This window comes from Oncorhynchus mykiss, chromosome 18 (assembly GCF_013265735.2).
Source record: "Oncorhynchus mykiss isolate Arlee chromosome 18, USDA_OmykA_1.1, whole genome shotgun sequence".
In the NCBI taxonomy this organism is placed as follows: Eukaryota; Metazoa; Chordata; class Actinopteri; order Salmoniformes; family Salmonidae; genus Oncorhynchus; species Oncorhynchus mykiss.
In genome coordinates, this window is record NC_048582.1 from 47,127,559 (window position 1) to 47,154,067 (window position 26,509).

General features: G+C 43.4%; 2 protein-coding genes across 5 annotated transcripts in view; both read right to left on the reverse strand.

Moving 5' to 3' along the window:
• Positions 1-13,457, reverse strand: part of trappc9 (trafficking protein particle complex 9) — a 283,555-nt gene extending 270,098 nt beyond the window's left edge. The window contains exons 1-10 of one of the 4 annotated variants that reach the window (XM_036952949.1): positions 13,319-13,457; positions 12,124-12,268; positions 11,770-11,868; positions 11,104-11,459; positions 8,546-8,691; positions 8,094-8,231; positions 7,411-7,437; positions 5,106-5,227; positions 3,210-3,335; positions 1,636-1,852 (exon numbers count right to left, since the gene is read on the reverse strand). In XM_036952949.1, coding sequence (XP_036808844.1) covers positions 1,636-1,852; positions 3,210-3,335; positions 5,106-5,227; positions 7,411-7,437; positions 8,094-8,231; positions 8,546-8,691; positions 11,104-11,459; positions 11,770-11,868; positions 12,124-12,252 — 1,360 coding nt within the window. In that variant the 5' untranslated portion in view covers positions 12,253-12,268; positions 13,319-13,457. The other 3 variants (XM_036952950.1, XM_036952947.1, XM_036952948.1) reach the window with 3 other exon arrangements.
• A 7,276-nt stretch (positions 13,458-20,733) lies between these two features.
• Positions 20,734-26,219, reverse strand: LOC110496386 (SH3 domain-binding glutamic acid-rich-like protein 3). Its single transcript, XM_036952951.1, has 3 exons — positions 26,070-26,219; positions 23,009-23,176; positions 20,734-22,848 (listed from the first exon to the last, which is right to left on the reverse strand). Exons 1-3 carry the CDS (start codon positions 26,112-26,114, stop codon positions 22,783-22,785), a joined length of 279 nt encoding a protein of 92 aa, XP_036808846.1. The 5' UTR covers positions 26,115-26,219; the 3' UTR covers positions 20,734-22,782.
• Positions 26,220-26,509: the final 290 nt, after the last annotated feature.

Genomic DNA, 26,509 nt, shown 5'->3' on the forward strand with positions numbered 1-26,509 from the left:
TCTGAATTTATTTTAATTGACTGATTTCCTTTAACTCAGTAAAATTGTGATATGTTGAGTTTATATTTTTGTTCAGGGTAAATAAAAGGTATCCTAGAACCTCTCTATCTCCCCCCCAGCTAAATGTCTTCTGTGGTATTTTCGAGGCAGTATTCAAGGTGTCTGGGAATTAGCACCACCATGATAATGACACGCAGCACAATGCTCAACCAGTCACAAACACACCACCCTGTCACACAGTGTTTGTATCAAAAGGGACTGTACCTTCTGGTAGGAGACTTAGCAATTTCATGTAAGGGGACGTTTGATACTACTGTCCTCCCCTACGGTCATGGGGGGGGGGGGGGAAACAGGTAGCCTAGTGGTCAGAGCATTGGACTAGTAACCGAAAGGTTGCAAGATCAAATCCCCGAGCTGACAAGGTAAAAATCTGCCATTCTGCCCCTGAACAAGGCAGGTAACTGTTCTGAGGCCGTCATTGAAAATAAACATTTGTTCTAAACTGACTTGCCTAGTTAAATAAAAGGTACAGAAAAATTTTACAATTTAAGCATGAAGAGTGCATGGTAGCTAAATGACTTATTGTGAGTTTGTGGTCTTTGAAACAGTATGTCCTCTGAACTGAGAGAAAGAGAGAGACAAAGAGATAAAAATAGCCTGAGGGAGGGATGGGAGAGAAAGACAGGATAAAGAGGAGCGAGAGGCGTTCCTCTCAACCTGGTAAAGAGGAGAGTACTGAGGGCTCCCGAGCCAATTAAAAACCAATTTGCTCGTTCATCCCTCTGCCCGCCAGTCCTGTACCCTGTTGGAATGCACTTTTGAGCCCCATTTCCTCTGACGTTACCCTCCTGCACCAGGGGCCTGGCTAGCTCTCCTCACAGCTCAATTATCTCCCACCTGACACCTCTCCTCAGGCTGAAGGTCTCAGAGGCATGGCTGTAGTAGAAAGGCATGCTGCCTTATGAACAACCTGCCGGTCGGTCTCAGTTTTGTAAAAGAATATCGGGAGGAAGAAATCCATAGTCGACACACATCACAATAGTTTTCCTCTCTTCCCTTCACTGTTCCATAGAAGTGGAGGTCAACAACAACGCCTCTCTCTCTCTGTCTGACAAACTCTTCTCAAGTGAGTCCTTTGAACGAGGATCACAGTAGAGATATAGATGACCCTAAATCGTTGTTTTGTCTGTCAGCGTTTCTTTTACGCTCCAACCCCTCGTGGTGGAGTGGGTCGAGCAGGGTGAGGTTCAAGAGCCTGCGGTGTACAGCAGCTTATCCTGAGGACCGTGTGTGTGCGTGTGTGTGTGTGTGTGTGTGTGTGTCAGGCAGAGTGGCAGTTTATAAAGGCCTGGGTCAGTGCAGGTCTCAAATCAACTGTGTCTCTCTATGCGCAAAGTGGTGCCTTGAATACGTATTACCCCTGAGAAGAGCTCTTGAAGGGGAGACCCTTTAAATAAAGCTCACAGCAGGGGAAGGCAATGTTATTACATTTCTCACTTTGAGTATTGATGTTACTGAAACAGGGGTGTGTGTGTGTGTGTGTGTCTTTTATTGATGATTTCAAAGTTCTAGGGGCTCCCTCACCAGTGTATAGGACACTTTTGAGACAGAGGAGAGGCATATCCAATCAGGTACCTTTGCTGAAGTCTTTGGGGTCGAGGGAGAGGCTGTATCCAGGCAGGGTCTCCAGCAGCAGCTTGTAGCAGGCCCTCCAGCCAGGCTCTGGGATGGTGGGGGCCACACACTGCATGGCTGCTACCCGCTTGAAGAAGGCTGACTTACGGTGGAAACCAATCAGGTGGTAGAGCTCAGAGAGGATGCTGTAACGTTGGATCTTCTCTTCCTCTGACAGCTGAGAAGACAGGAGAGATCATTGGTTGGTTGGTTGACTCTAGTAGATCATTGAAAAACGATTTAAACCAAACACTGCATGTAAAATGTATGCACACATGACTAAGTCAGACTTACAGTCATGCGTTCATGGATTTTACGTACGGGTTGTCCCAGATCTGTTATCGAACTCAAATGTAACTTTTACAGAGAAATAAGTTGTATAACTTATCGTTGAGGATTTATAATGAACAACGATATAAACGCAACATGTCAAGTGTTGTTCCCATGTTTCATGAGCTGAAATAAAAGATTCCAGAAATGTGCCATATGCACAAAAAGCTGATTTCGCATTTTGTGCACAAATTTCTTTACATCCCTGTTAGTGAGCATGTCCTTTGCCAGACAGTTGATGAAACTAAGCAGTATTTTTGTCTGTAATAAAGCTCTTTTGTGGGTGAAAAACTCATTCTGATTGGCTGGGCCTGGCTGCCCAGTGGGAGGGCCTGGCTCCCAAGAGGGTGGACCTAAGCCCTCCCGGGCCCACCCATGGCTGCGCCCCGGCCCAGTCATGCAAAATGTATTTCAATTGACTGATTTCCTTATATGAACTGTTACATTTAGCATCTGCTAAATGGTATATAATATTATTCTAAAATCCTTGACAAAAACACAAAAAAAATTGTACAGCTTATTTCCAAATAAATCTCTGAAAAAAGTTTGAAGCAATTTGATTTATACAAATTATTAAATATATTATATATAATATATTAACCTAATCTATGGAAAGGATATGAGAACGATCAGTCACTGCACACAGGCACTGCACACAGGCACTGCACACAGGCACTGCACACAGGCACTGCACACAGGCACTGCACACAGGCAGAACTGGCCGAGCCTCAAGTGAGATTTCCCTCCTAGAGAGCAGATCCTGAATTGATCAGGGTTTCAGTTCCTTGCAGGATGACCTCCGGTACCTGTCAAAAGAGCTGTATTATGGGACCCGGCTGTCGGCAGGCAGATCCTCTGGTGATCATCACACAGGAAAGCAGCAGAGACAGGTGCCTGACTACAGGACCTGGAGCCAGAACATGAAGCCTAGGTGTCAACAGTCTCCGTGGGACCTCTGGTGTCAACAGTCTCCGTGGGACCTCTGTTGTCCCATACGGCCAGGAGTCTTTCCTGGATATGATCTGACTAGGTAAAACTCTGGGCCCTGGTTATAGACTACAACTAGGGACCAGGGTTTGTCCTGAATACGAGATCTAAGCATGGGACTTGACTAGGCAAAACTCCCTAACTAGCAGAATGTGTGCGAGACCAGGATGATGGTTCACCCACAGAGAGGTACATCTACAGGTCAGGTGAGGTCTTACCTGTCCCAGGTTGATGTAGACAGCATTCTGGAGGAACTCTGAGGCCTCCATGGCCCTCTTCTGAATGGCTAGCACCCTGACTGCCTTCACACACGCCTCCAGCTCTATCACGCCTGCATTCTTATACTGGGGGAGGAATGGAAGGAGAGGGAGAGACAGGGATAAAGAGAGAGAACGCAAGAGGGCAATAAGAACAGACAAGGCCCAGGCTCAGCATAAGGAAAACGTAAGAAACCAATGAGGACTACATTGACTTTTCCCACCCGGCGTAATAATCTGAACCGATGTATTCCATCATGTCTCTTTCTCTCTCTGTGCTCCAGACATCATTATCAGATTACTGATTCTAGTTCATGTGGTGATACGGCACCTCGGTCGTTCATTATCACTTCGTGCCACATGGTTCTTTCAGGGGAGTCCCGGGTTCTCCCCGAGTAGCAGTTCTAATGAAGTAGAAACCTGAGTGGAGGTACAACAGTGCTCTCTCACACACCCCACACACTCCTATCCCCATTGTCTCCTTACTAAACTGCAATTCATATTTGAATGGCCCTGTCGTGTTGAGATAATGTAATTTAATTTGGAGTGAACTAGTTACAGGTATAAGGGCCAAGGGAGGTCAGAGCAAGAAGCCAATTATAATAGTGGAGATAAAGAGTTTCAGAAGGCCTACTGGGATATTATTCTGTAGTAATTCATTTTACCCTTATTTTACCAGGGAAGTTGACTAAGAACATATTCTCATTTACAGCAACAACCTGGGGAATAGTTACAGGGTAGAGGAGGGGGGGGGGGGTGTGAATGAGCCAATTGTAAGCTGGGGATGATTAGGTGACCGTGATGGTAAGAATTTAGCCAGTACACTGGGGCTAACACCCCTACTCTTACGATAAGCGTCATGGGATCTTTAGTGACCACAGAGTCAGGACACCCTGTTTTTTATTTTACCTTTATTTAACTAGGCAAGTCAGTTACAAATTCTTATTTTCAATGACGGCCGACTAGTGGGTTAACTTCCTGTTCAGGAGCAGAACGACAGATTTGTACCTTGTCAGCTTGGGGGTTTGAACTTGCAACCTTCCGGTTACTAGTCCAACACTCTGACCACTAGGCTACCCTACTGTCCCATCCGAAAGATGGCAACTAACACAGGGCAATGTCCCCAATCACTGCCCTGGGGCAAAGGGGAGGAGAAAATATTTGACTAGAGGAAAGAGTGCCTCCTCCAACACTACTTCCAGCAGCATCTGGTCTCCCATCCAGTGACCAACCCTGTTTAGCTTCAGAGGCAAGCCAGCAGTGGGAGGTGGTATACTGCTGGGATGTTACACCTCTGTGTTTTTACCCCCAAGCTTTAAGGTTTGTTTGTTAACACATACCTGTGCTATACCAGTAAGTATAGTTATCAATAGATCAACAATGCAATTAACTAATGTCTTCTATTTTTTTAATTTGCAACTGATAGAGTTATAGGGCATTTGAGATGACCCCACACTTCCATTTGGCTATTAGTAACAGACACTGACGTCATTCTAGCTAAGCCTTCCACCGTTGACTCTCTGAGTGCACTCAGACGGTTTCTCCTGTAGTCAGCATGTCGTAGTTTGTTTACAGTGAGACGCCCAACCATCACTGATACCTAGTGCGCTACTGTCCCCTGGTGGAGATGTTGAGAACTGCAAACTGGATCGTGGATAATGGAACAGTCCGCAAAGAGCATTGGTCTTCAAAGTGCAAACACTGAACCTTGCTGAAACATCGTATGTAATAAAGTATGTAGGAGCATTCAGAGCGCGGGTGTCTGCTTCTTTCCTGTGATGGATACTTTTTGTACCCTGCACCTGAAAAACAGATAGCTGTACATACAGTGCTTTTGAATGATTCTTGTTCCAATACCTTGCCATAGTAGGAGATGGCCTCCTTGTATTTCTCTATGATGTCCTCAGGGCCCAGGCAGTTCTTGGCCCGACCGATCTCACTGCTGGTGTCTGCACTGATCCCATTGGCTGTGAGGGCACCTGGAGGGACGGGAGAGAGAGAGCGCGAGAGAGAAGGCACGAGAGACAGGGAAAAATGACATTAATGACCGGGATGATTGTCAATGTTCAGACCCATCCACCACTTGGTTCTTCACATCCATATCAGCATATCAGTGGAGGCTGCTGAGGGGAGGCCAAAACGGAGCAAATGGAATGGCATCAAACTGGAAACCATGGAAAACATACGTTTGATGTATTTGATACCATTCCACTGATTCCACTCCGGCCATTACCACGAGCTCGTCCTCCCCAATTAAGGTGCCACCAACCTCCTGTGATGCATATGGCCAAAGTCACAACAACCAACAATGACATACTCACTGGTAAACTGTGTATAGCCTATCTGAGCATACACATTTAACGCAGCCTCGAACAGGAGTTTCAGACACCGAGATAAAGACAACACTCCATGATTGCCATGCATTGTACACAACAATCTATCTCTAAATAAAAAGCCTTTGAGGGTCACTGTGCAGTTATGTGATCAAAATGACGCTGACTTCATCATGTGCTCAGTAGCTTGGAATGTTTCAATTGAAATAGTTCAAAAATGAATATTTGCAAGGAGAATCTCTCCTCTACCTATCTGATTTGAATACAAATGTAGTATTGATAGAACATTGCCTAGCAACAGCTCTAGCTGGCTCCGTAGCAACGGCGTCGCGGCAATGTCACTATGACACAGCGTTACACGTGACTCATAAGACTGGGAACACATGCAGGTACTAGAGATGTATGCGCTTACTGTCCTGTAAGCTGTTTCGGATCAAATCTCCTGCTAAATACTCCTCTGTAGCTCAGTTGGTCGAGCGACGCGCTTTGCAACGCCAGGAAAGTGGGCTCGATTCCCAGGACGACCCCATCGTAAAACATGTACGCATGCCTGACTAAGCCGCTTTGGATAGAAGCGTCTGCCGTAGGGCATACATTATATTTTTGATATAGTAAGTGTTAGACAACTTGTTACAGTCGGAGCTACAGCACTTTACACAGAGCCCTTGGGTTGAATGGTTTAGTAAAACTGACAATAGTTCCTAAAAAAGGAAACATAAGAGCTTTCTGCAGTATTTCTTACTGATAGGTTGGCCCGAAATGTCTCACACTGAACACTTCTACATTTGAACTTGAGGCTACAGGAAATGCACTCAAACTCGCCAGCAGCATACCACCCTGCATCCCACTGCTGGCTTGCTTCTAAAGCTAAGCAGGGTTGGTCCTGGATGGGAGACCAGATGCTACTGGAAATGGTGTTGGGCAGTGATTGGGGACATTGCTCTGTGTAGGGTGCGGTCTTCGATGGGACGTTAAACGGGGGTCCTGACTCTCTGTGGTCACTAAAAGAGCCCATGGCACTTATCGTAAGAGTAGGGGTGTTAACCCCAGTGTCCTGGCTAAATTCCCAATCTGGCCCCCATACCATCACCGTCACCTAATCATCCCCAGTTTACAATTGGCTCATTCATCCCCCTCCTCTCCCCTGTAACTACTCCCCAGGTCAATGCTGTAAATGAGAATGTGTTGTCAGTCAATTTACCTGGTAAAATAAGGGTTCAATAAAATGAAATAAAAATAGTTTGGATGCCTCAATCAGCAGTGTTGGGATTTCAATAGCAACATCGCCACCTCCTGGTGCATGTCTAAATTTCTTTGAAATAATAGACCAATCCAAATGACTCAATCACTTCATTTTGAAATCTAATAGGAGGTTACCTGGTTCTTCTTCTACATAGTGTTGGATATAATGTCCTTGAACATGGTTTTAAAATGGTTACTATTCATTGATTAGAAGAAGAGGTCAATGGCGTGATCAAGCATGAACGCCAAACAACATTAATGCTGACAAGAATACCAGGAATACAATCCCTGCCTTAAGAAGGGGAAAAAAACATCCGTTTTGATTTACCAGTGGTGGAAACAATCAAAGTCGGAATCAGATGTAGTGCAATGGGTTGTTAGCCTGGTCCCAGATCTGTTTGTATTGTCTGGCCTTAGTCGGAGAGACACCACTAACAGATCTGAGAACAAGCTAGGGAAGTTGTCAAAAAGCATGGGACGTTGAATGAAAGCAAACACATAGACAGACAGCAGGAAAACACACACAGGTGAGATGTCTAGGTAGAAGTAGAGCTACGCAGTGCTGGCCGGTTAGTGTCATACCATACCTGGGTCAATGAGTACCTCCTGTGCCCCTACGGTAACAGACAGACACACAGAGAGAGAATGAAGGTTCACACAGTGCAGTTAGTTATTGAAAGCAACGTTAGTCCCCAAACAAGCCACTTTTCAGCCGGTTCCTTGAGACTTTCCCATCCCTCCCTGTGCTATAGTAGGCTAATGCTAATTACTTGTACAAGTAAAAGCTAAATATGTGTTGTTATTTAGGGGTTAAAGTAAGTGACTAGTTAATCATATTAAGTAAAGATATGGGTGGATGGAAATATGATAGTAAATAAGGTTCAGATCAAATGGGTTAGGATGTGGGGGCCACCGGATGTCTCAGGTAAGGTTGTCCAGGGCACAGAACAGAAGTAGCTGGGCTGAGAAAAGCAAAGCTTGGGTTGCCATAGTAGCTGCAGTTGCTTGGGCCACACAGATCTCTTCCTTCCAACGGTCATAAAATCACAGCTCATTCAGAAACCTCCGGACATCTTCCACAACTTTTTGTCTTAATTAAATGAGCACCCCCCCCCCCCCGGACCCGGTTCCTCCTTGGCCTGGCCAAACAAAAGGTTCAACAAAACACATTTTACCCCTTCACTGCTTGTACACCTCAGGCCCCATCACAAACATCCCCGCAGAGAAGACCACCCCCAGCCTCACACACAGAGAGAGGAGTGCTGCTTACCTGGCCGGTGTCTCTTCCCTGCGTCGGCTGCCTGTCCCTGGCCCTGTGCCAGGCTGGGTTTGCGTCCAGAAGCCTTCCCTGCTGTTCCTCCAGGGTAGTGGAAGATAACAGAGGCTGAACACAGGCCCTCTAACGCAGCTGGAGAACCAAAACACAAGGGAGATGTGTCAATGAAACAGAGTATCATAACAAGTATTTCTAAAGGGCATTCTGTATGTACGGCAAGGGTGGCGAACCGCCCTCCTAAAGAACTACTGGGCTTGGCAGGTTTTTGCTACAACCCTGTTGTAGCACACCTGACTCCGATCCTCATCTGGTTCAAGGTCATGGTGAGCAGGTGATTAACAGAACCTGGTGTGTTATAGAAGGGTCGGAGCAAAAACCTGCAGAGTCTCCAACCCTGCTTTTTGGGATCTGAGAAAAGAACAGGAAGAGGAGGAGCCATGTCTTACCCCCCAGCCACAGGAAGTCATTGACGGAGCGGAGCAGCTCCACAGCCATGTGATAGTGGACCAGGGCATCCTGCAACATGCCTGCCTGCAAACACAGGTCCCCAACGTGCTTCCTCATACGGCCCTGGCAACGCTTCTTATAGTGCCTAAATGAGGAGGAGGAGGAGGGAAACATCAACTAGAGTGTCAGATGTCGTAGAGATATCCATAGACACTACAACTGTGTCCACGTTACAGCGAACAATTATCCAAGTAGGGTTTACTTTTTAAGTCCTTTTTACAAAAATCCTCTTTCGTTGTCTTCTCTCATTCGTACGGTCTCCCAAACATAAGTCTTCATTTTAGCATAATGTATTTTCTTACCCAGGTACCATTGGGTGCTAGCAGAGGAGACTCGCTGTTGAATGAATCTCACCAGTTACAGGGGGTGCGTGTGGGGTGGGACAGCACAAGCAAGGGAGACAGGGTTTTGGGAGGGGAGAACCCAATAGAGAGAAATAACCAGACCCACCCTGATCCTGAAGTCTTGCACATTAAACACACAAGGATTGAAGAGGGGGCAGACATCACCAGTTTCTCATTCTAACAAAAGAAAAACAGGGGCCAGTTTAATACGAGTGCAAGACCTCTGTCTAAATCTTTACTGGAGCCTGAGATACTGGGAAGGTCAAGGGTCAAACCCACCTAACATTGTTTAACCTAGAGAGCATGATGCTGTGTCAATGGGGCTAAATGAGGTTGATTTCCATTCTATTAGTGAATTAATGGTACAATAGCTCATACTGTCCAAATTCAGTATAATGAGTTGGGCCAAAACTTTTCAGTTGAAAAAAGTAGGCCTGTAACCATTTGTTAGCTTAGTTTGTGAAATTAAATGATGAGCAATACATTTTGTATGGTCTGCTGAGAAGGACGTTGACACCATATTGAAAGTCATGCTTCAATAAGTAGGTGCAATAATAATCCTAGCGAAAGTTGAAGCATCCGTCCATGAATCACGGATATACGAGATCCATGTTAAAGTGTAGTAGCAGCAGAATATAGAAGACGTGAGATCCATGTTATAGAATGTGTGAAGAATCAGAGTAGACCTTATTCACCCAGTCATGCTCGGGTCACGTGACACAACCTTCCCAATCATCAAGTTCCTGAAAGGCTGGACAAACCTTCACAAGCCTCAGTCACCGAAAGTGTCATGTATTCTGCACGTCCAAACTATCAGCTCCCTCTGAACTCTTATGGTTCTATTTCATACAGAGTTGAGCGGAGCGATGAGTTTGGATCTAAGCTATGAACCCATGCACAAGAACACTGAGGTAGGGCCTGGGCAGTGTCTCCTTTAGGGGCGGAGCTTAAGCTGATGGAACATGGGATGGACTTAATAACTAAAGCAATTTGTCTAACAGCGTCTCACCTTTTCACACCCAACAATAAACTCACAGGACAGTATGAAAGGAAAGAAAATAAGAAAGACAAATAAAGTAACCAAGATACACAAAGAAAAAAAAGGAAAGAAGCAACATTTTTTTTTTTTTACAAAAATAAACAAGGAAACAAACACACAAGGTTCAGACTGTTGTCCTTAGCAACATTCATGTAATGACAACGCTATCTTGACAATGGACATCAGAAACACTGAGGTCAGGATTTTTCCAACACCACATAACAAACATTAGCACAACAATGTTGCTATGTTGCTAGTGTAATTACCATCACCTTGTAACAATCATGAAACAACCATCTAACAACCATCACATGCTGAGGACACCGCATGCGCCATTGTCCACTTATTCACTTTGTCCTTCCAGACGTGATCAGGACACGCAGGTTGAAATGTCAAGATTAACTCTGAACCAACTATATTCATTTGGGGACAGGTCAAAAAGCATTAAACACTTATGGCAATTTAGCTAGCTAGCTTGCTGTTGCTAGCTAATTTGTCCTGGGAAATAAACATTGGGTTGTTATTTTACATGAAATGCACAAGGTCCTCTACACCGACACTTAATCCACAGATAAAGGGGTAAACCGAGTTTCTATTAATCTCTCCTCCTTCAGGCTTCTTCTTCAGACTTTATATAGAGGTTGGCAACCAACTTTAAGGTGCATGACCGCCACCGACTGGGCTGTTGTGTGGACCTCAGTTCATATTTTAAATTACCTACGTTGGTGTATGCTCCTAAAAACCAATGAGGAGACGAGAGGCGGGACTTGCAGCATGTCAAGCGTCACAAATAGAACCAAGTTCTGTGGGTCCAATGATTGAATAACATGTGTGTGTACATTTATTTTGCCGCGCACGTAACGCGAGCGGTGTGGTCAGCATGTTAGGCTACACTTGTCAAATATAGTGTTCAGGCATTTTATCAATTGTAAAACTAATACTCTGTTTATACATTCTGCAGTCACAGTACAGGCACATAGAAAGTGTTTAATAACCAATTATCTTGTTGGTTCCAAATCCAGTCAACAGCTGAAATATTACATAGGCAGCAACAAATGTGGATGAGTCCAGACCTATAAAACCCAAATAGAGTGCAGAAGAAAAGACAACTCACCTGCTATCAGTGTCCAGCCCCACAAAGTCTTTCTTCTCAAAGGGAACACAGAGCAGTGGTATCTTATCCCCAGACTTGTCCGTGGCTCTATCCAGCCTCTTGGACTCCAGCACAATGAAGATGGACTCCACAAAGTCCTCCACCCTTTTCTCCACATTGGGACAGTCCTCATAGCTAGAGTAGAAGGCCACATCCGTCCTCTGCTGCTCTGCTATCTCCCCCTGCAGCCCGAACACCAGGAGCCGTGAGTCGTACAGTGTGGCTCCGAACACCTCCTTCTGGCTGTGGAAACGGTCCAACGTCTGGGGCCACTCTTTAGCCGAACCACAGGTCGTCACGGAGATGAGGCCCACCACCTAAACAGACAGGTCTTTATTATTCCTGAGAGGAAATTCTTGCACAGGACAAAAAGACACAGATACTGTAGAGCAGAGATTCTCAAAACTTTCCTCTGGGACCTCCAGACGTTTCACCGTTTTGTTGTAGCTCTAAACTAACACAACTACTGTAATTCATGTAGCCAAGTACTTGTTGATTAGTTGAATCAGGTATGCTAACTCTGAAATAGTTCAAATACATGGAACAGCTGCGGATCCCCAAGGAGAGGTTTGCGAAAGGCTGCTGTGCAGGACACATAAAAAAAAACGAACAATAAAAGCCACAAACCTTGCGGTGTGTCTGGAAGTCTCCCCACTCGTTGTTCTCCGGGAGGTAGTGGTGGCGGTAACGGATATAGAGGTTCCGCTGGGAGTCCCGGATGGACACCTTCGTTTCAATGGCACGAAAAGGCAAAACACACAACAAAATAGGGATCATTTGAGAATCAGCATCCAAGGATAAAACATTCACATAAAAAACAAATACGTTTGCCGGGGGTTACGTATTTCAATAAATAATAACACATAGGCCTATGTGTGTCCCAAATGCTACCCTATATAGTGCACTACTTTTGACCAGAGCGGGCCCTGGAACAGGGTGTAATTTAGGACAGACTTATAGCTAGTACACATGGACGCTGACCTGGGCCACAGAGGCAATGCGTTTGTAGATCCTGAAGAACTGGTCCTCAGGGACGATGCCCACAGGTTGGACCACCACCAGGACTGTCTGATGGTCCTCAGCACACTGCATGTAGTCTGGGACACTCATCTCCTTCTCATGGGCTCTGAGGAGCAGGTGAAACAGACCAAAACATATTATAGCAGCCTTTAATACCTAACAACTTCGTCAACAGGTTCGCACCTCGTGGCGTAGCAGTTAAGGTATTGGCTTGACAGTCGCTGGACCCGCATTAGAGTCCAGGTCGGGGTGACCCCCTGAATTTGCTACACTGGTGTCCAAAGTGGGATGGCCATCGGAGAGGTGTGTACACATGTGAGGGACTTGGTATAGAGAAGAGTGGGGACACGGTCTCCTGAAGGAAGGGGATAATGCAGCAACCTTTAACCAATACCTAACGACCTCGTCAATTTTTCTGACCTCCTTGCTTAGCTGTTAAGGTGTTTGTTTGACAGTCGCTGGACCGGGTCCCAGTCGGGCTACAGTATGATCTTAATTCCTCAACATCTAGCTAAATTCCATCCACATATACCCCAGTCAAGATGTGACATCACTGACAGAGTTAGTAGCACACTTGATTCAAAAGCATTCGGAACATAACCAGGTCACTGCTTGGTTGGAGCAAAAGCCTGCACCCACCCAATATCTCAACTCTCTCACTAAGGTTATTTTAGGTTACTATTGACAAGACAGTTGTTCGAAGGAATTGCAAACTACATACGTCGCTTGCGTGACGTGTTGTCCATTAACAACATCGACCATAAAGACGGTTTCAAGCTGGAGTATAAAGGATCTATCTAGCTAGCTAAAAACAAAGATACTGGTATACTGTGCTAGCCAACCCAGTCAGCTAGCCACATGGCTAAGATACTTTTGTTACAGTAAAAGACACTAAACTTCAAAAATGTAAATTAGGAAGTCCTACATGTCCAGTTTACTTTCATTCTACAGTCCCCATTTATATTCAGGAATGGGATTATTTCTGCCATCAATATTTACAGAAGAATGACAAGCTTACCTAGCTAGCGAAACTGACTGTCTCTAGTTAGCCAATGTTGGTATGATATCTGGTTGTTCAACTATCGTCAGGCTTGTTGCCTCCTCAGCCACAAACTGGAACATTTATTTATCAAAACATGCCAAGAATTGACGTTACCTTGATATATATTGTGACAGAAACGTTTGACAGTCCAATTATCGTTAGTAAAAACAGACAGCTTCCCGAATGAACTCTTCTTCTCTATCAGTTACATTGACAAATACTATGAATAGCGTGCATCACTGCCCTCCTATGTCCACTGCTGGTACTGTGGGCTCCCATACTCCCAATATGTTGCTGTGCAACCTGGAATTTAGATTTGGTTGCACTACTGGCAACAACAACAAAAAACATAAACCTGGATATTACATTGAATGGCAAAAATATATTTGCAAAGTTGTTAAATTTGCGTTTCATATACATTGTATTATCTCACCCATGAAAATGAAATTCAGCAACTCTTGAAGAACGGTACAATGATACAAATGCTTATTTTATGTTAAAAGTAAAACCAACGCGTTTCTGCCCTTAGATTTCCTTGCTGTTTTACAGATTGTTATTCTTACAGACTGAATAAAGGGAGGCTTTCACACATTTCAAACCCGCCTCCTATTGGTCCGATTTTCACGTGTTGTGTTGTATTCCCATTGTTATTGGCCCCTGAACCCAATATATAAAATCCTCCTTCACAGAATAATTACATTTGTATTCTTAGTTGGATACCTGGTATTTTTATGTGAATACTTTAAATCCAGGCTGTAAGATTTACCATTGGATTTTGAAGAGTATTCTTTCTGAATACCTTGATGAGTTTCTTACTAAAGACTCTTACTCAACTGTTTGTTTTTGCTCTCGTAAAACACAGGCTAGGCCTACTTGAAACCAATACAAATTGAGGAAGTGCCTGTGTGTGAACAGAATCACACAGCAGTGAAATGTATTTGCTGCATGGCTTGATGAGGTCAATTCCACTCAGCTTCTAAATCAGTCGTTTTTTTATTGACTTATACCTGGTTGTAATACACAGAACAAAACTGAAAATGCAACATGTAAAGTCAGTGCTGTAAAGGACTTACAGTTGAAGTGAGAAGTTTACATACATCTTAGACAAATACATTTAAACTCAGTTTTCACAATTCCTGACATTTAATCCGAGTAAAAGTTTACATGCACTCAATTAGTATTTGGTAGCATTGCCTTTAAATTGTTTAACTTGGGTCAAACATTTCAGGTAGCCTTCCCACAATAAGTTGGGTGAATTTTGGCCCATTCTTCCTGACAAAGCTGGTGTAACTGAGTCAGGTTTGTAGGCTTTGCTCGCACACGCTTTTTCAGTTCTGCCCACAAATTTTCTATAAGATTGAGGTCAGGGCTTTGTGATGGCCACTCCAATACCTTGACTTTGTTGTCTTTAAGCCATTTTTCCACAACTTTGGAAGTATGCTTGGTGTCATTGCCCATTCGGAAGACCCATTTGCGACCAAGCTTTAACTTCCTGACTGATGTCTTGAGATGTTGCTTCAATATATCCACATCATTTTCCCTCCTCATGATGCCATCTATTTTGTGAAGTGCACCTGTCCCTCCTGCAGCAAAGCACCCCCACAACATGATGCTGCCACCCCCGTGCTTCACAGTTGGGATGGTGTTCTTTGGCTTGCAAGCCTCCCCCTTTTTTCCTTCAAACATAACGATGGTCATTATGGCCAAACAGGCCTATTTTTCCATCATCAGACCAGAGGACATTTCTCCAAAAAGTACGATCTTTGTCCTCATGTGCAGTTGCAAACCGTAGTTTGGCTTTTTATGGCGGTTTTCGAGCAGTGGCTTCTTCCTTACTGAGCGGCCTTTCAGATTATGTCGATATAGGACTAGTTTTCCTGTGGATATAGATACTTTTGTTCGGGTTTCCTCCAGCATCTTCACAAGGTCCTTTGCTGTTGTTCTGAGATTGATTTTCAGTTTTCGCACCAAAAGTAAGTTAATCTCTAGGAGACAGAACGCGTCTCCTTCCTTAGCGAAATGACGGCTGTGTGGTCCCATGGTGTTTATACTTGCGTACTATTGTTTGTACAGATGAACGCGGTACCTTCAGGTGTTTGGAAATTGCTCTCAAGGATGAACCATACTTGTGGAGGTCTACAATTTTTTTCTGAGGTCTTGGCTGATTTCTTTTGATTTTCCCATGATGTCAAGCAAAGAGGCACTGAGTTTGAGTAGGCCTTGAAATACATCCACAGGTACACCACCAATTGACTCAAATTATGTCAATTAGTCTTTCAGAAGTTTCTAAAGCCATGACATAATTTCCTGGTATTTTCCAAGCTGTTTAAAGGCACAGTCAACTTAGTGTATGTAAACTTCTGACACACTGGAATTGTGATACAGTGAAATATGAGTGAAATAATATGTATGTAAACAATTGTTGGAAAAATGACTTGTGTCATGCACAAAGTAGATGTCCTAACCAACTTGCCAAAACTATAGTTTGTTAACAAGAAATTTGTGGAGTGGTTGTAAAACCAGTTTTAATGACTCCAACCTAAGTGTTTGTAATCTTCCGACTTCAACTGTAAGTAAAAAATACTTTAAAGTACTATTTATATTTTTGACAACTTTTGGACTCACTAAACACAAATGCATATTTTGTAAATAATGTCTGAGTGTTGGAGTGTGCCCCTTACTATCCTTACATTTTTTTTTATGGTGTCATCTGGTTTGCTTAATATAAGGAATTTGAAATTATTTATACATTTACTTTTGATACTTAAGTATATTTAAAACCAAATACTTTTATACTTTCACTCAAGTAGGATTTTACTGGGTGACTTTCACTTTTACTTGAGTAACTTTCTATTAAGGTATCTTTACTTTTACTCAAGTATGACAATTGGGTACTTTTTCTACGACTGTGTAAAGTGTTGGTTCCATGTTTCACGAGCTGAAATAAAAGATCCCAGACATTTTCACATGCACAGAAAACATATTTTTCAACTTTTGTGCACACATTTTTGAGTACATCCCTATGAGTGAGCATTTCTCCTTTACCAATATGATCCATCCACCTGACAGGTTCGGCATATCAAGAAGCTGATTAAACAGCATGATCATTACACAGGTGAACCTTGTGCTGGGGACAATTAATGACCACTTTAAAATGTGCAGTTTTGTCACACAACACAATGCAACTCAATGCACAATGTCTCAAGTTTTGAGGGAGCGTGCAATCTGCATGCAGACTGCAGGAATGTCCACCAGAGAATTGAATGTTCATTTCTCCACCATAAGCCTCCAAAGCCGTTTTAGAGAATTTGGCAGTGCGTCCAACCGGCCCAGGACCTCCTCATCCGGCTTCTTCACCTTCTTCATGTTTGTTGCGGTTATATTTTTGTCTTAATCTTATTTGACCTACCAAGTGGTAGGATTAATACTTAAATAGTAGATAAATAGATGAACAATTTCAAAAACATGGATGAGTCTTGGATATTTGTACTGTTATCATTCCACCACTAGATGGACACATGTGCAGCATCAGATAAGGTTTATAGCCAGTTCCCATCCAGAGCCATGCTGTGTATGTCTACCCACGGCTCTGTTCCTGTCAACATAGAGGACAGCCTGAACAGAAAACGCTGAGTGGGCTTTAATTATTAACTTCCTGTGCCCGATCATGTGTCAATGTCAGGCCCTGTACACTGAACGATTACAAGCAGCCAGGAGTGTAATGTTGTTCTTACTTCCTTTATTCTCATGTCACACCCGTGTTCCCATCACAACCAGGGACAACTCGTCATGCTCTTTTGAGCCCCACCTGTTTACCTAAAAAAAAAACTAAACACGTTTTATTGTTGCCTGTTTGCATGTTATTTTGGCATTAATATGTCTCACATATCAGTTTGCAAACAATGTGCAAAAAAATAATAATTTAGTTTAAAAAGCCGCATACAAACATTGTTTCTTTTTTGCTTTCTTCAATAAGGCAGCTCCAAAATGCAGGTGTTTCAGCCTAGCTCATTGCCTTCCGTGGTGGGGCAGCCAGTGGTAAATACGTAGCGTTGGGGTTGGTAATGTGCTTTAGTTGCGCTGTGATTGGCTCAGTGCTCTGTCATTCATGAGGACACTACGTCGCCGCAAAATGTACGGGGAGAGCTCGAATATTCAAGCCCCTTGGGTGACAGAACACTGAGCCAATCACGGCGCAACTAAAGAACATTGCCAACCCCAACGCTACGTATTTTCTACAGGCTGCCCCACCAAGACAGAAAGCACTGAGCTTCGCTGATAGCCAGGTGTAGCAGTGGTAAGGATTCACTCCATGGTGCTGAAAAGAAAGCTCTGCTGTTGGGGCAGCTTTATATAGGCCGTAACAGTTTGTGGGCACTTTTTGTCACCGTTAAAGTGCAATTAATGTGTTGTGTTGTGACTTTTCTGGCATGTATTTTAAAAAATAGTTTGGAGTTTGCCCCACCAAGATTTACATGTTAAAATCACCACTGATCATAACACATGTGAGAAAACAACTTTTATAGTGTGAGCAAATTCAGTGGTTTCCTGCTCTTCCCCCCGTGAGATGGATGTGTTGATAAAGAGTCTTTTTGCTTTTCCTACACCTACAGTGCCTTGCAAATGTATTCACCCCCTTGGCGTTTTTCCTATTTTGTTGCGTTACAACCTGTAATTTATAATGATTTTTATTTGGATTTCATGTAATGGACATACACAACATAGTCCAAATTGGTGAAGTGAAATTTTAAAAATTACTTGTTTCAAAAAATTCAAAAAAATCAAAAACAGAAAGTGGTGTGTGCATATGTATTCACCCCCTTTGCTAAGAAGCCCCTAAATAACATCTGGTGCAACCAATTACCTTCAGAAGTAATGTATTTAGTTAAATAAATGAGCTCTTCAAACAGGTCAGGGACAAAGTTGTGGAGAAGTACAGATCAGGGTTGTGATTTTTTTTTATATCAGAAACTTTGAACATCCCACGGAGCACCATTAAATCCATTATTAAAAAATTGAAAGAATATGGCACCACAACAAACCTGCCAAGAGATGGGCTGCAAAGGTCCACAGCGTAGATTGGAGTATCTGTCCATAGGACCACTTTAAGCCGCACACTCCACAGAGCTGGGCTTTACGGAAGAGTGGCCAAAAAAAATAAAAAAATGTTTTTAATTAAGCAAACACGTTTGGTGTTCACCAAAAGGCATGTGGGAGACTCCCCAAACATATGGTAGAAGGTACTCTGGTCAGATGAGACTAAAATGTTGCTTTTTGGCCATCAAGGAAAACACTATGTCTGGCGCAAACCCAACACCTCTCATCACCCTGAGAATACCATCCCCACAGTGAAGCATGGTGGTGGCAGCATCATGCTGTGGGGATGTTTCGCATTGGCAGGGACTGGGAAACTGGTCAAAATTGAAGGAATGATGGATGGTGCTAAATACAGGGAAATTCTTGAAGGAAACCTGTTTCAGTCTTCCAGAGATTTGATACTGGGACAGAGGTTCACCATCCAGCAGAACAATGAACCTAAGCATACTGCTAAAGCAACACTTGAGTGGTTTAAGGGGAAACATTTAAATGTCTTGTAATGGCCTAGTCAAAGCCCAGACCTCAATCCAACTGAGAATCTGTGGTATGACTTAAAGATTGCTGTACACCAGCAGAACCCATCTGACTTGAAGGAGCTGGAGCAGTTTTGCCTTGAAGAATGGGCAAAAATCCCAGTGGCTAGATGTGCCAAGCTTAAAGAAACAATCCCCAAGAGACTTGCAGCTGTAATTGCTTCAAAAGGTGGCTCTACAAAGTATTGACTTTGGGGGATGAATAGTTATGAACACTCAAGTTTTCAGTTTTTTTGTCTTATTTCTTGTTTGTTTCTCAATAAAACATATTTTGCATCTTCAAAGTGGTATGCATGTTGTATGAATCCAATGATACAAACCCCTAAAAAATCTATTTAAATTCCAAGTTGTAAGGCAACAAAATAGGAAAAATTCCAAGGGGGGTGAATACTTTTGCAAGCCACTGTACCTGTTACTTAGCCATCATGCATTTTCTTAGCAGTCTGATTGTACAGTTGAAGTCGGGAGTCATTAAAACTCGTTTTTCACCCACTCCACAAATTGCTTGCTAACAAACTATAGTTTTGGCAAGTCGGTTAGGACATCTACTTTGTGCATGACACGAGTCATTGTTCCAACAATTGTTTACAGACCGATTATTTCACTTATGACTGTGTCACAATTCCAGTGGGTCAGAAATTTACATACACTAAATTGACTGTGACTTTAACCAGCTTGAAAAATACCAGAAAATGATGTCATGGCTTTAGAAGCGTCTGATAGGCTAATTGACATCCTTTGAGTCAATTGGAGGTGTACCTGTGGATGAATTTCAAGGCCTACCTTCAAACTCAGTGCCTCTTTGCTTGACATCATGGGAAAGTCAAGACCTCAGAAAAAAAAGATTGTAGACCTCCACAAGTCTGGTTTGTCCTTGGGAGCAATTTCCAAACGCCTGAAGGTACCACGTTCATCTGTACAAACAATAGTATGCAAGTATAAACACCATGGGACCACGCAGCCATCATACCGCTCAGGAAGGAGACGTGTCCCGTCTCCTAGAGATGAATGCACTTTTGGTGCGAAAACTGAAAATCAATCCCAGAACAGCAAAGGAACTTGTGAAGATGCTGGTGGAAACAGCTACAAAAGTATCTCTATCCACAGTAAATCGAGTCTTATATCGACATAATCTGAAAGGCCGCTCATCAAGGAGGAAGCCACTGCTCCAAAACCATCATTAAAAAGCCAGACTACGGTTTGCAACTGAACATGGGGATAAAGATTGTACTTTTTGGAGAAATGTTCTCTGGTCTGATGAAACAAAACTAGCACTGTTTGGCCGTAATTACCAACATTATGTTTGGAGGAAAACGGAGGTGAATGAGTGTAGGTGTATGTAAGCTTCTGACTTCAACTTTATGTCATGTTTTTGGTCATGGGCAAAACCTGAATAAAGGTTTGGAACTAATAAGCTAGTTTTCTATACTGTATATGTTGAGCTTTTTTTATCTGTAAACCTGCACAGCGTGGCACATTGATCCCCATTTGTACTCACTGTCCACCAAGAATCAAAATATTCAGTCTCCATTTTATTGGGGGTGGAGTTTAGTTGGGCAGATTAGTACTTGTCAATTACAGACTGGCACTGTGTAGAGTGGGCAGCAGCAGGATGAACAAGGCCCTGTAACATTCCTCAATGAGATGGAGAGAACTGCACATGGAAAGGCGATGTCTCAATCAAGATATGTGATCTGGAAGAACAGTGCCCCTGAATCAATATACTGATGTATATACTGTAGATGTACTGTTTTCCTTTGTTTTGAGAGCTTTGCAACTGTATTTGTAATACTATTGTACAATATTGTTCATAACACACACTTCCAAATGAATCAACTTAAACTGAGTCACTTAATTCGCTTTTTAAACCATCAGACTTGTAATTCAGCAAAACACAAATAGACTTAGACATTCCATTTTATTTGACTCTTTTTCCACAATCTTCTTGGAAGACATCTCATTCTGTATATTAAATGTTTTCTTTATTTTGGCCCAAAACGCAAAGCAGGAGCTCAAAGAGAAAGACATGAAACGTTCAACATTTAGTTGATAGTGAACCAATAAGACATCTACCACCGTCAACTGACAAAACGGTGCACAAACATGGTCTGTTAATGTTGCCATTGCAAAGTAGAGGTCCCACACCTACATACCCAAATATAATATGCGTGTGGTGTCGCGTTGCCCGAATTCACCTGTTCCTGTGTGGAACCAAGGGTTATAGTGATAGGTATACTCAAGTGCAGGGATTACATTGGGAGAGGCAATATTTTTCTAAAACTTTTTTTACAACGATGAACAAGATGTGAGACTCTACATATGAAACGGCACATACGTTTTTCACAACATCCCATGGAAGAAAACCCAGCAGAGTAGTAGACACTTGAAGCACTAAAAGGCCTTCAACATCCTCATGTGGTGAGTGAGTTTTATCTAAGGCTGAGAATGAGTCAGTTCAGTCTGAAACAATTTGTTTTCCCACTCAGTAGCCAAGAGTCAGTACAACAATGGAAGTATGAGGCAGAGTTAAGTGCATAGTTATCTATTGCATCTTCAAGCTGGATCGAGATGGGACTTCACAGCTAAATCAGGACTGAAGGTCAAAAACAGTCAACAGATTGTAAATTCAGGGGTTCTAGTACTCAAGCTCAGCTCTCTTATAGTAAGGATGTACAGTTGTAGTGCCAGTAACAGTGTAAAAACAATGTCCCATAAAATGTCTATTTCTGGAAGAGTAGTGATTGAGGATCAGGCCATTCTCTTTGGAATGCATTAACAGAGTAAAATAAGACTATATTGGGAGGTCAAAGCTGACTGTATCCATCGGGAAAACACATTTATTGGCACCAAGTTCAACACTATGGAATGCTGTCTGTTTTAACCATCTTCTGTATAACTTTCCACAGTGGAGTCACTTTTCCAGCATGGACCAGACACCATTAGTCTGCTAAGCATTGAAATGTTTTGGACCAAAGTAGAATCCAATTAACTTATTCTGTCTCTACCACAATTCACATTTCTTTAAGGTTCTGTGATTGTTGGCTTCCTCATTCTCCAGACTACTGTCACCTACAGTAGGCCCAAGTATGTATCAAAATGGCTTCCGTCTGTCGAAATGAACATCATGCGAGTCAAGAAGGCCAGATAAGAAAGAAAAGACAAACACTGTTAATAAGATTAAGTGATAATAACCAAGCATTGTTTGGTCTGAAATGGCCCCCCTATTTTCGACATGGGCTGCATTTAGACCAATCAGATCTGTGGTGACGGTTTTAAAGACCAATCGGTGAAGAAAAAAAAAAAAGTACAATTCTCCTCTTGGGCAAGGGAACGATCATGAACATAGATTCCTGGTAAATGTTAGCCTCTGGATTAGTGGATCTTCATTAATCACGTGTTGGCAGCCCAGATTACCTGACCTAATTACCACACATCTAGATTGGGCAGTTCCACTGATCCCACAGAGCAGACTAAGACTGATTAGTGACATGAACACGTCGGACCAGGCAGACCTGGGTTCAAATAACATTCCCAATCTTTGAGCATTTACTTTAGTCTGCATGGAGTGCCAGGTGGGTGGGGTTTGGCCTTTTTAGCCTTTTCTATTGGTTCAATTGCAACAGGAAAGCTTAAATCAAACACGACTTTAGTACTTGAAATGATTTTAAAGTATTTGAACCCAGGTCCTGACCAGGAAGGACCACAAAGGGAAACAATGACGAAGAAAGCAGAGGGAGCATAATAAGTGCCCGTATAAAACAAACAATTCAATTAACAGTGGTTAGGTAAGAGTCCAGCGGGGTGGGAACAGGTGTGTTTGTCTTGATTGGTTGGTTGTATTTGGCATTCATCACTGCATTGAGACAAAAGAGGGTGAGCACCGCCAGCGGGGCAGGGGGTTAGTCAACGGGCCTGCCTTGGGGGGGGGGGGCACACAACTCTTCCTCATCACGCCATCTTCAGAAATTGTTCCACTTTGTCCTCCTCCACTGCGTCTGAAAACATGTCATAGTTCTGGAGGAAAGAGACCAAACAGAGTAGAAGAGATTATATAAAAAAGGGGTCATAACATGCTTATGTCATCTTTAAGTTAAAACCTTTGTCTATACTCACCATCTTCATACCGTTTGACAGTGTTGTGGTTGTGTGTTTGTCTGATCTCACAAATCCTTACCCCACAGTACTGGTCCTCATTGAAGATCTGTGGCGGGACAGCCGTGGGGTTCCCCGCCTTGCTTCTCATCTCATCCCTGACCTCTCCGCCCACTGAGATGTCAATCAGCTCGTACTGGATACTCTTACTCTCCAGGATCCTCATCACCTCCGCTTGCTGAGATTTCACCTGGAGGGGGAGAGGAAAGGGTCAGTTCAGGGTCAGGGATCCATTACCGTTTTCACACTACTGAGCCGAGCCTGGCTTAACTGAGCGTAGCGGTACTGCACTGGCCTCATTATACACTGCTCAAAAAAATAAAGGGAACACTAAAATAACACATCCTAGATCTGAATTAAATATTCTTATTAAATACTTTTTTCTTTACATAGTTGAATGTGCTGACAACAAAATCACACAAATTATCAATGGAAATCAAATTTATCAACCCATGGTGGTCTGGATTTGGAGTCACACTCAAAATTAAAGTGGAAAACCACACTACAGGCTGATCCAACTTTGATGTAATGTCCTTAAAACAAGTCCAAATGAGGCTCAGTAGTGTGTGTGGCCTCCACGTGCCTGTATGACCTCCCTACAACGCCTGGGCATGCTCCTGATGAGGTGGCAGATGGTCTCCTGAGGGATCTCCTCCCAGACCTGGACTAAAGCATCCGCCAACTCCTGGACAGTCTGTGGTGCAACGTGGCGTTGGTGGATGGAGCGAGACATGATGTCCCAGATGTGCTCAATTGGATTCAAGTCTGGGGAACGGGCGGGCCAGTCCATAGCATCAATGCCTTCCTCTTGCAGGAACTGCTGACACACTCCAGCCACATGAGGGGTAGCTTTGTCTTGCATTAGGAGGAACCCAGGGCCAACCGCACCAGCACATGGTCTCACAAGGGGTCTGAGGATCTCATCTCGGTACCTAATGGCAGTCAGGCTACCTCTGGCGAGCACATGGAGGGTTGTGCGGCCCCCCAAGAAATGCCACCCCACACCATGACTGACCCACGGCCAAACCAGTCATGCTGGAGGATGTTGCAGGCAGCAGAACGTTCTCCACGGCATCTCCAGACTCTGTCACATGTGCTCAGTGTGAACCTGCTTTCATCTGTGAAGAGCACAGGGCGCCAGTGGCGAAGTTGCCAATCTTGGTGTTCTCTGGCAAATGCCAAACGTCCTGCACGGTGTTGGGCTGTAAGCACAACCCCCACCTGTGGATGTCGGGCCCTCATACCACCCTCATGGAGTCTGTTTCTGACCGTTTGCGCAGACACATGCACATTTGTGGCCTGCTGGAGGTCATTTTGCAGGTCTCTGGCAGTGCTCCTCCTTGCACAAAGGCGGAGGTAGCGGTCCTGCTGCTGGGTTGTTGCCCTCCTACGGCCTCCTCCACGTCTCCTGATGTGTCCTGGTAGCGCCTCCATGCTCTGGACACTACGCTGACAGACACAGAAAACCTTGCCACAGCTCGCATTGATGTGCCATCCTGGATGAGCTGCACTACCTGAGCCACTTGTGTGGGTTGTAGACTCCATCTCATGCTACCACTAGAGTGACAGCACCGCCAGCATTCAAAAGTGACCAAAACATCAGCCAGGAAGCATAGGAACTGTGGTCACCACCTGCAGAACCACTCCTTTATTGGGGGTGTCTTGCTAATTGCCTATAATTTCCACCTGTTGTCTATTCCATTTACACAACAGCATGTGAAATTTATTGTCAATCAGTGTTGCTTCCTAAGTGGACAGTTTGATTTCACAGAAGTGTGATTGACTTGGAGTTACATTGTGTTGTTTAAGTGTTCCCTTTATTTTTTTGAGCAGTGTATATTCCACATAGTGCTGAAAAGTACAATATGAAAGTTTGGGTTGGTTCGATAGTGTGAAAAGGCTTCAAGCTTTACTAGTAGTACCAGGGACCAAACAGTCAGATCTGTTTTGTTTACGGTCTGTGGTTAAAGAGAGATAGATGGGTAGCATTACCACTTGAGACAAATCGGCCTAGTAGATATAGTCTACTTTGCCTATAAAAGCTAGAGAGCTTATCTAATGTGTAGTTGATTATTCAATTGTGCAACGCTATCTTGTTGGGTCTGGTTGTGGAAGTTGGGAGGGTGTGTTTGCTATGTGTAACCACGCCTAGGTCACCCACCAACTGCAGCCAGGCATTCAATGAGCAAGACACACCAACGCGCACTACTTACAGCAGATTCAAATGTACTCTAGAAAACAGGAAGGCTAGGGACAAACCGAATGACTCAATCCCTTGCTTTTTAGTAGAGGTGAAATTACATAGCCCATGGCTAAACATTTTCAAAGTCTTCAATTCAAAAAATATCCTTAATTATATGACCCGATGGCTAACTTGGCAGTATAACGCAGAGCCCACCGAAAAACGAATCCCCCTATAATCGACACCAGATGTTTCACCGCGATTATTTGCATACATTGATTGTGTCCAGGCGTAAGCGAATGCAAACTCTCGGGAAGTACGCTGCAACATTTGTATCAATTTTACTAATTCCATTAAAAGCGAAACGCGTGTGTGATTATAATGCTTTTAGACAGCATAAATAGTTCACGTACAGGTAGGTAGGCATGTATACGATCGCAATCGTTGACAAGTAACCCAGTTGCATTTGTCTAGACCAGCATCGATTATATCAGGTAGGTTGCAGAATGCGAAAACTTTATGTCCCCATTATTCTAATAGGCCCGTGAGATCTACCGCCTAAAGCAGACTGATAAAGGAAATAAAACTGAACAATATGACTTCCGTCCACATTTTCGGGTTGAGTTTGCATTTCCTGGTGCGTTTTGTTCATCTCCAAATAAACCCGTTCTTCAAAAACCCTGCGATCGACTGTATGGTGGACTGAATTATCAATGACTCCACATATTCAAACAATTACAATATTGACCTAATTCGCATTGTATGCTGATCAGATCCTGAGATGGATCGTTGACAGGGCTTTCGTTGGGTGTGTCTGTCAGACTGGTCCATAAAGGGTCTCTATAAGAAATGTATCCACCTGCAAGAATACAATGCATCAATAATCTCCGTTTCATCTCACCTCTCTGGATGCAGTAACGGTGGTATAATATAATTTGACGCCCATAGTTGCGATTTTCGATATCCCTTTGTGTGTTGGTCACAAGAGCAGCTCTCTTGCCGTAGCCTACAATCAATCGCCTCTCCTTCCTGCGACTGAAAAGCCTATATTTGCTGTGTGGTTTAAAGGGCCAGTGCAACCCTTTAGTCCTGTGTGTAGATTGAAGTTCTACTAGTTGGCTATTTGATGTGACATGTACAGTACCAGTCAAACGTTTGGACACAGCTACTCATTCAGTGGTTTTTATTTATTTACTATTTTCTACATTGTAGAATACATAATGAAGACACCCAAATGATAAAATTACACATGACAGCTTTGCACAGTCTTGGCATTCATGAGGTAGTCACCTGGAATGAGGTAGTCACCTGGAATGCATTTCAATTAATGGATGTGCCTTG

Coding starts and splice junctions, on each gene's coding strand:
- LOC110496386 (XM_036952951.1), bottom strand. CDS start 26,114: ATGGGCGTCAAATTATATTATACCACCGTTACTGCATCCAGAGAG. Junction 23,177..26,069: donor CCGTTACTGCATCCAGAGAG/GTGAGATGAAAC, acceptor CTCCCCCTCCAG/GTGAAATCTCAGCAAGCGGA. Junction 22,849..23,008: donor ATGAGGACCAGTACTGTGGG/GTAAGGATTTGT, acceptor TCTTTCCTCCAG/AACTATGACATGTTTTCAGA.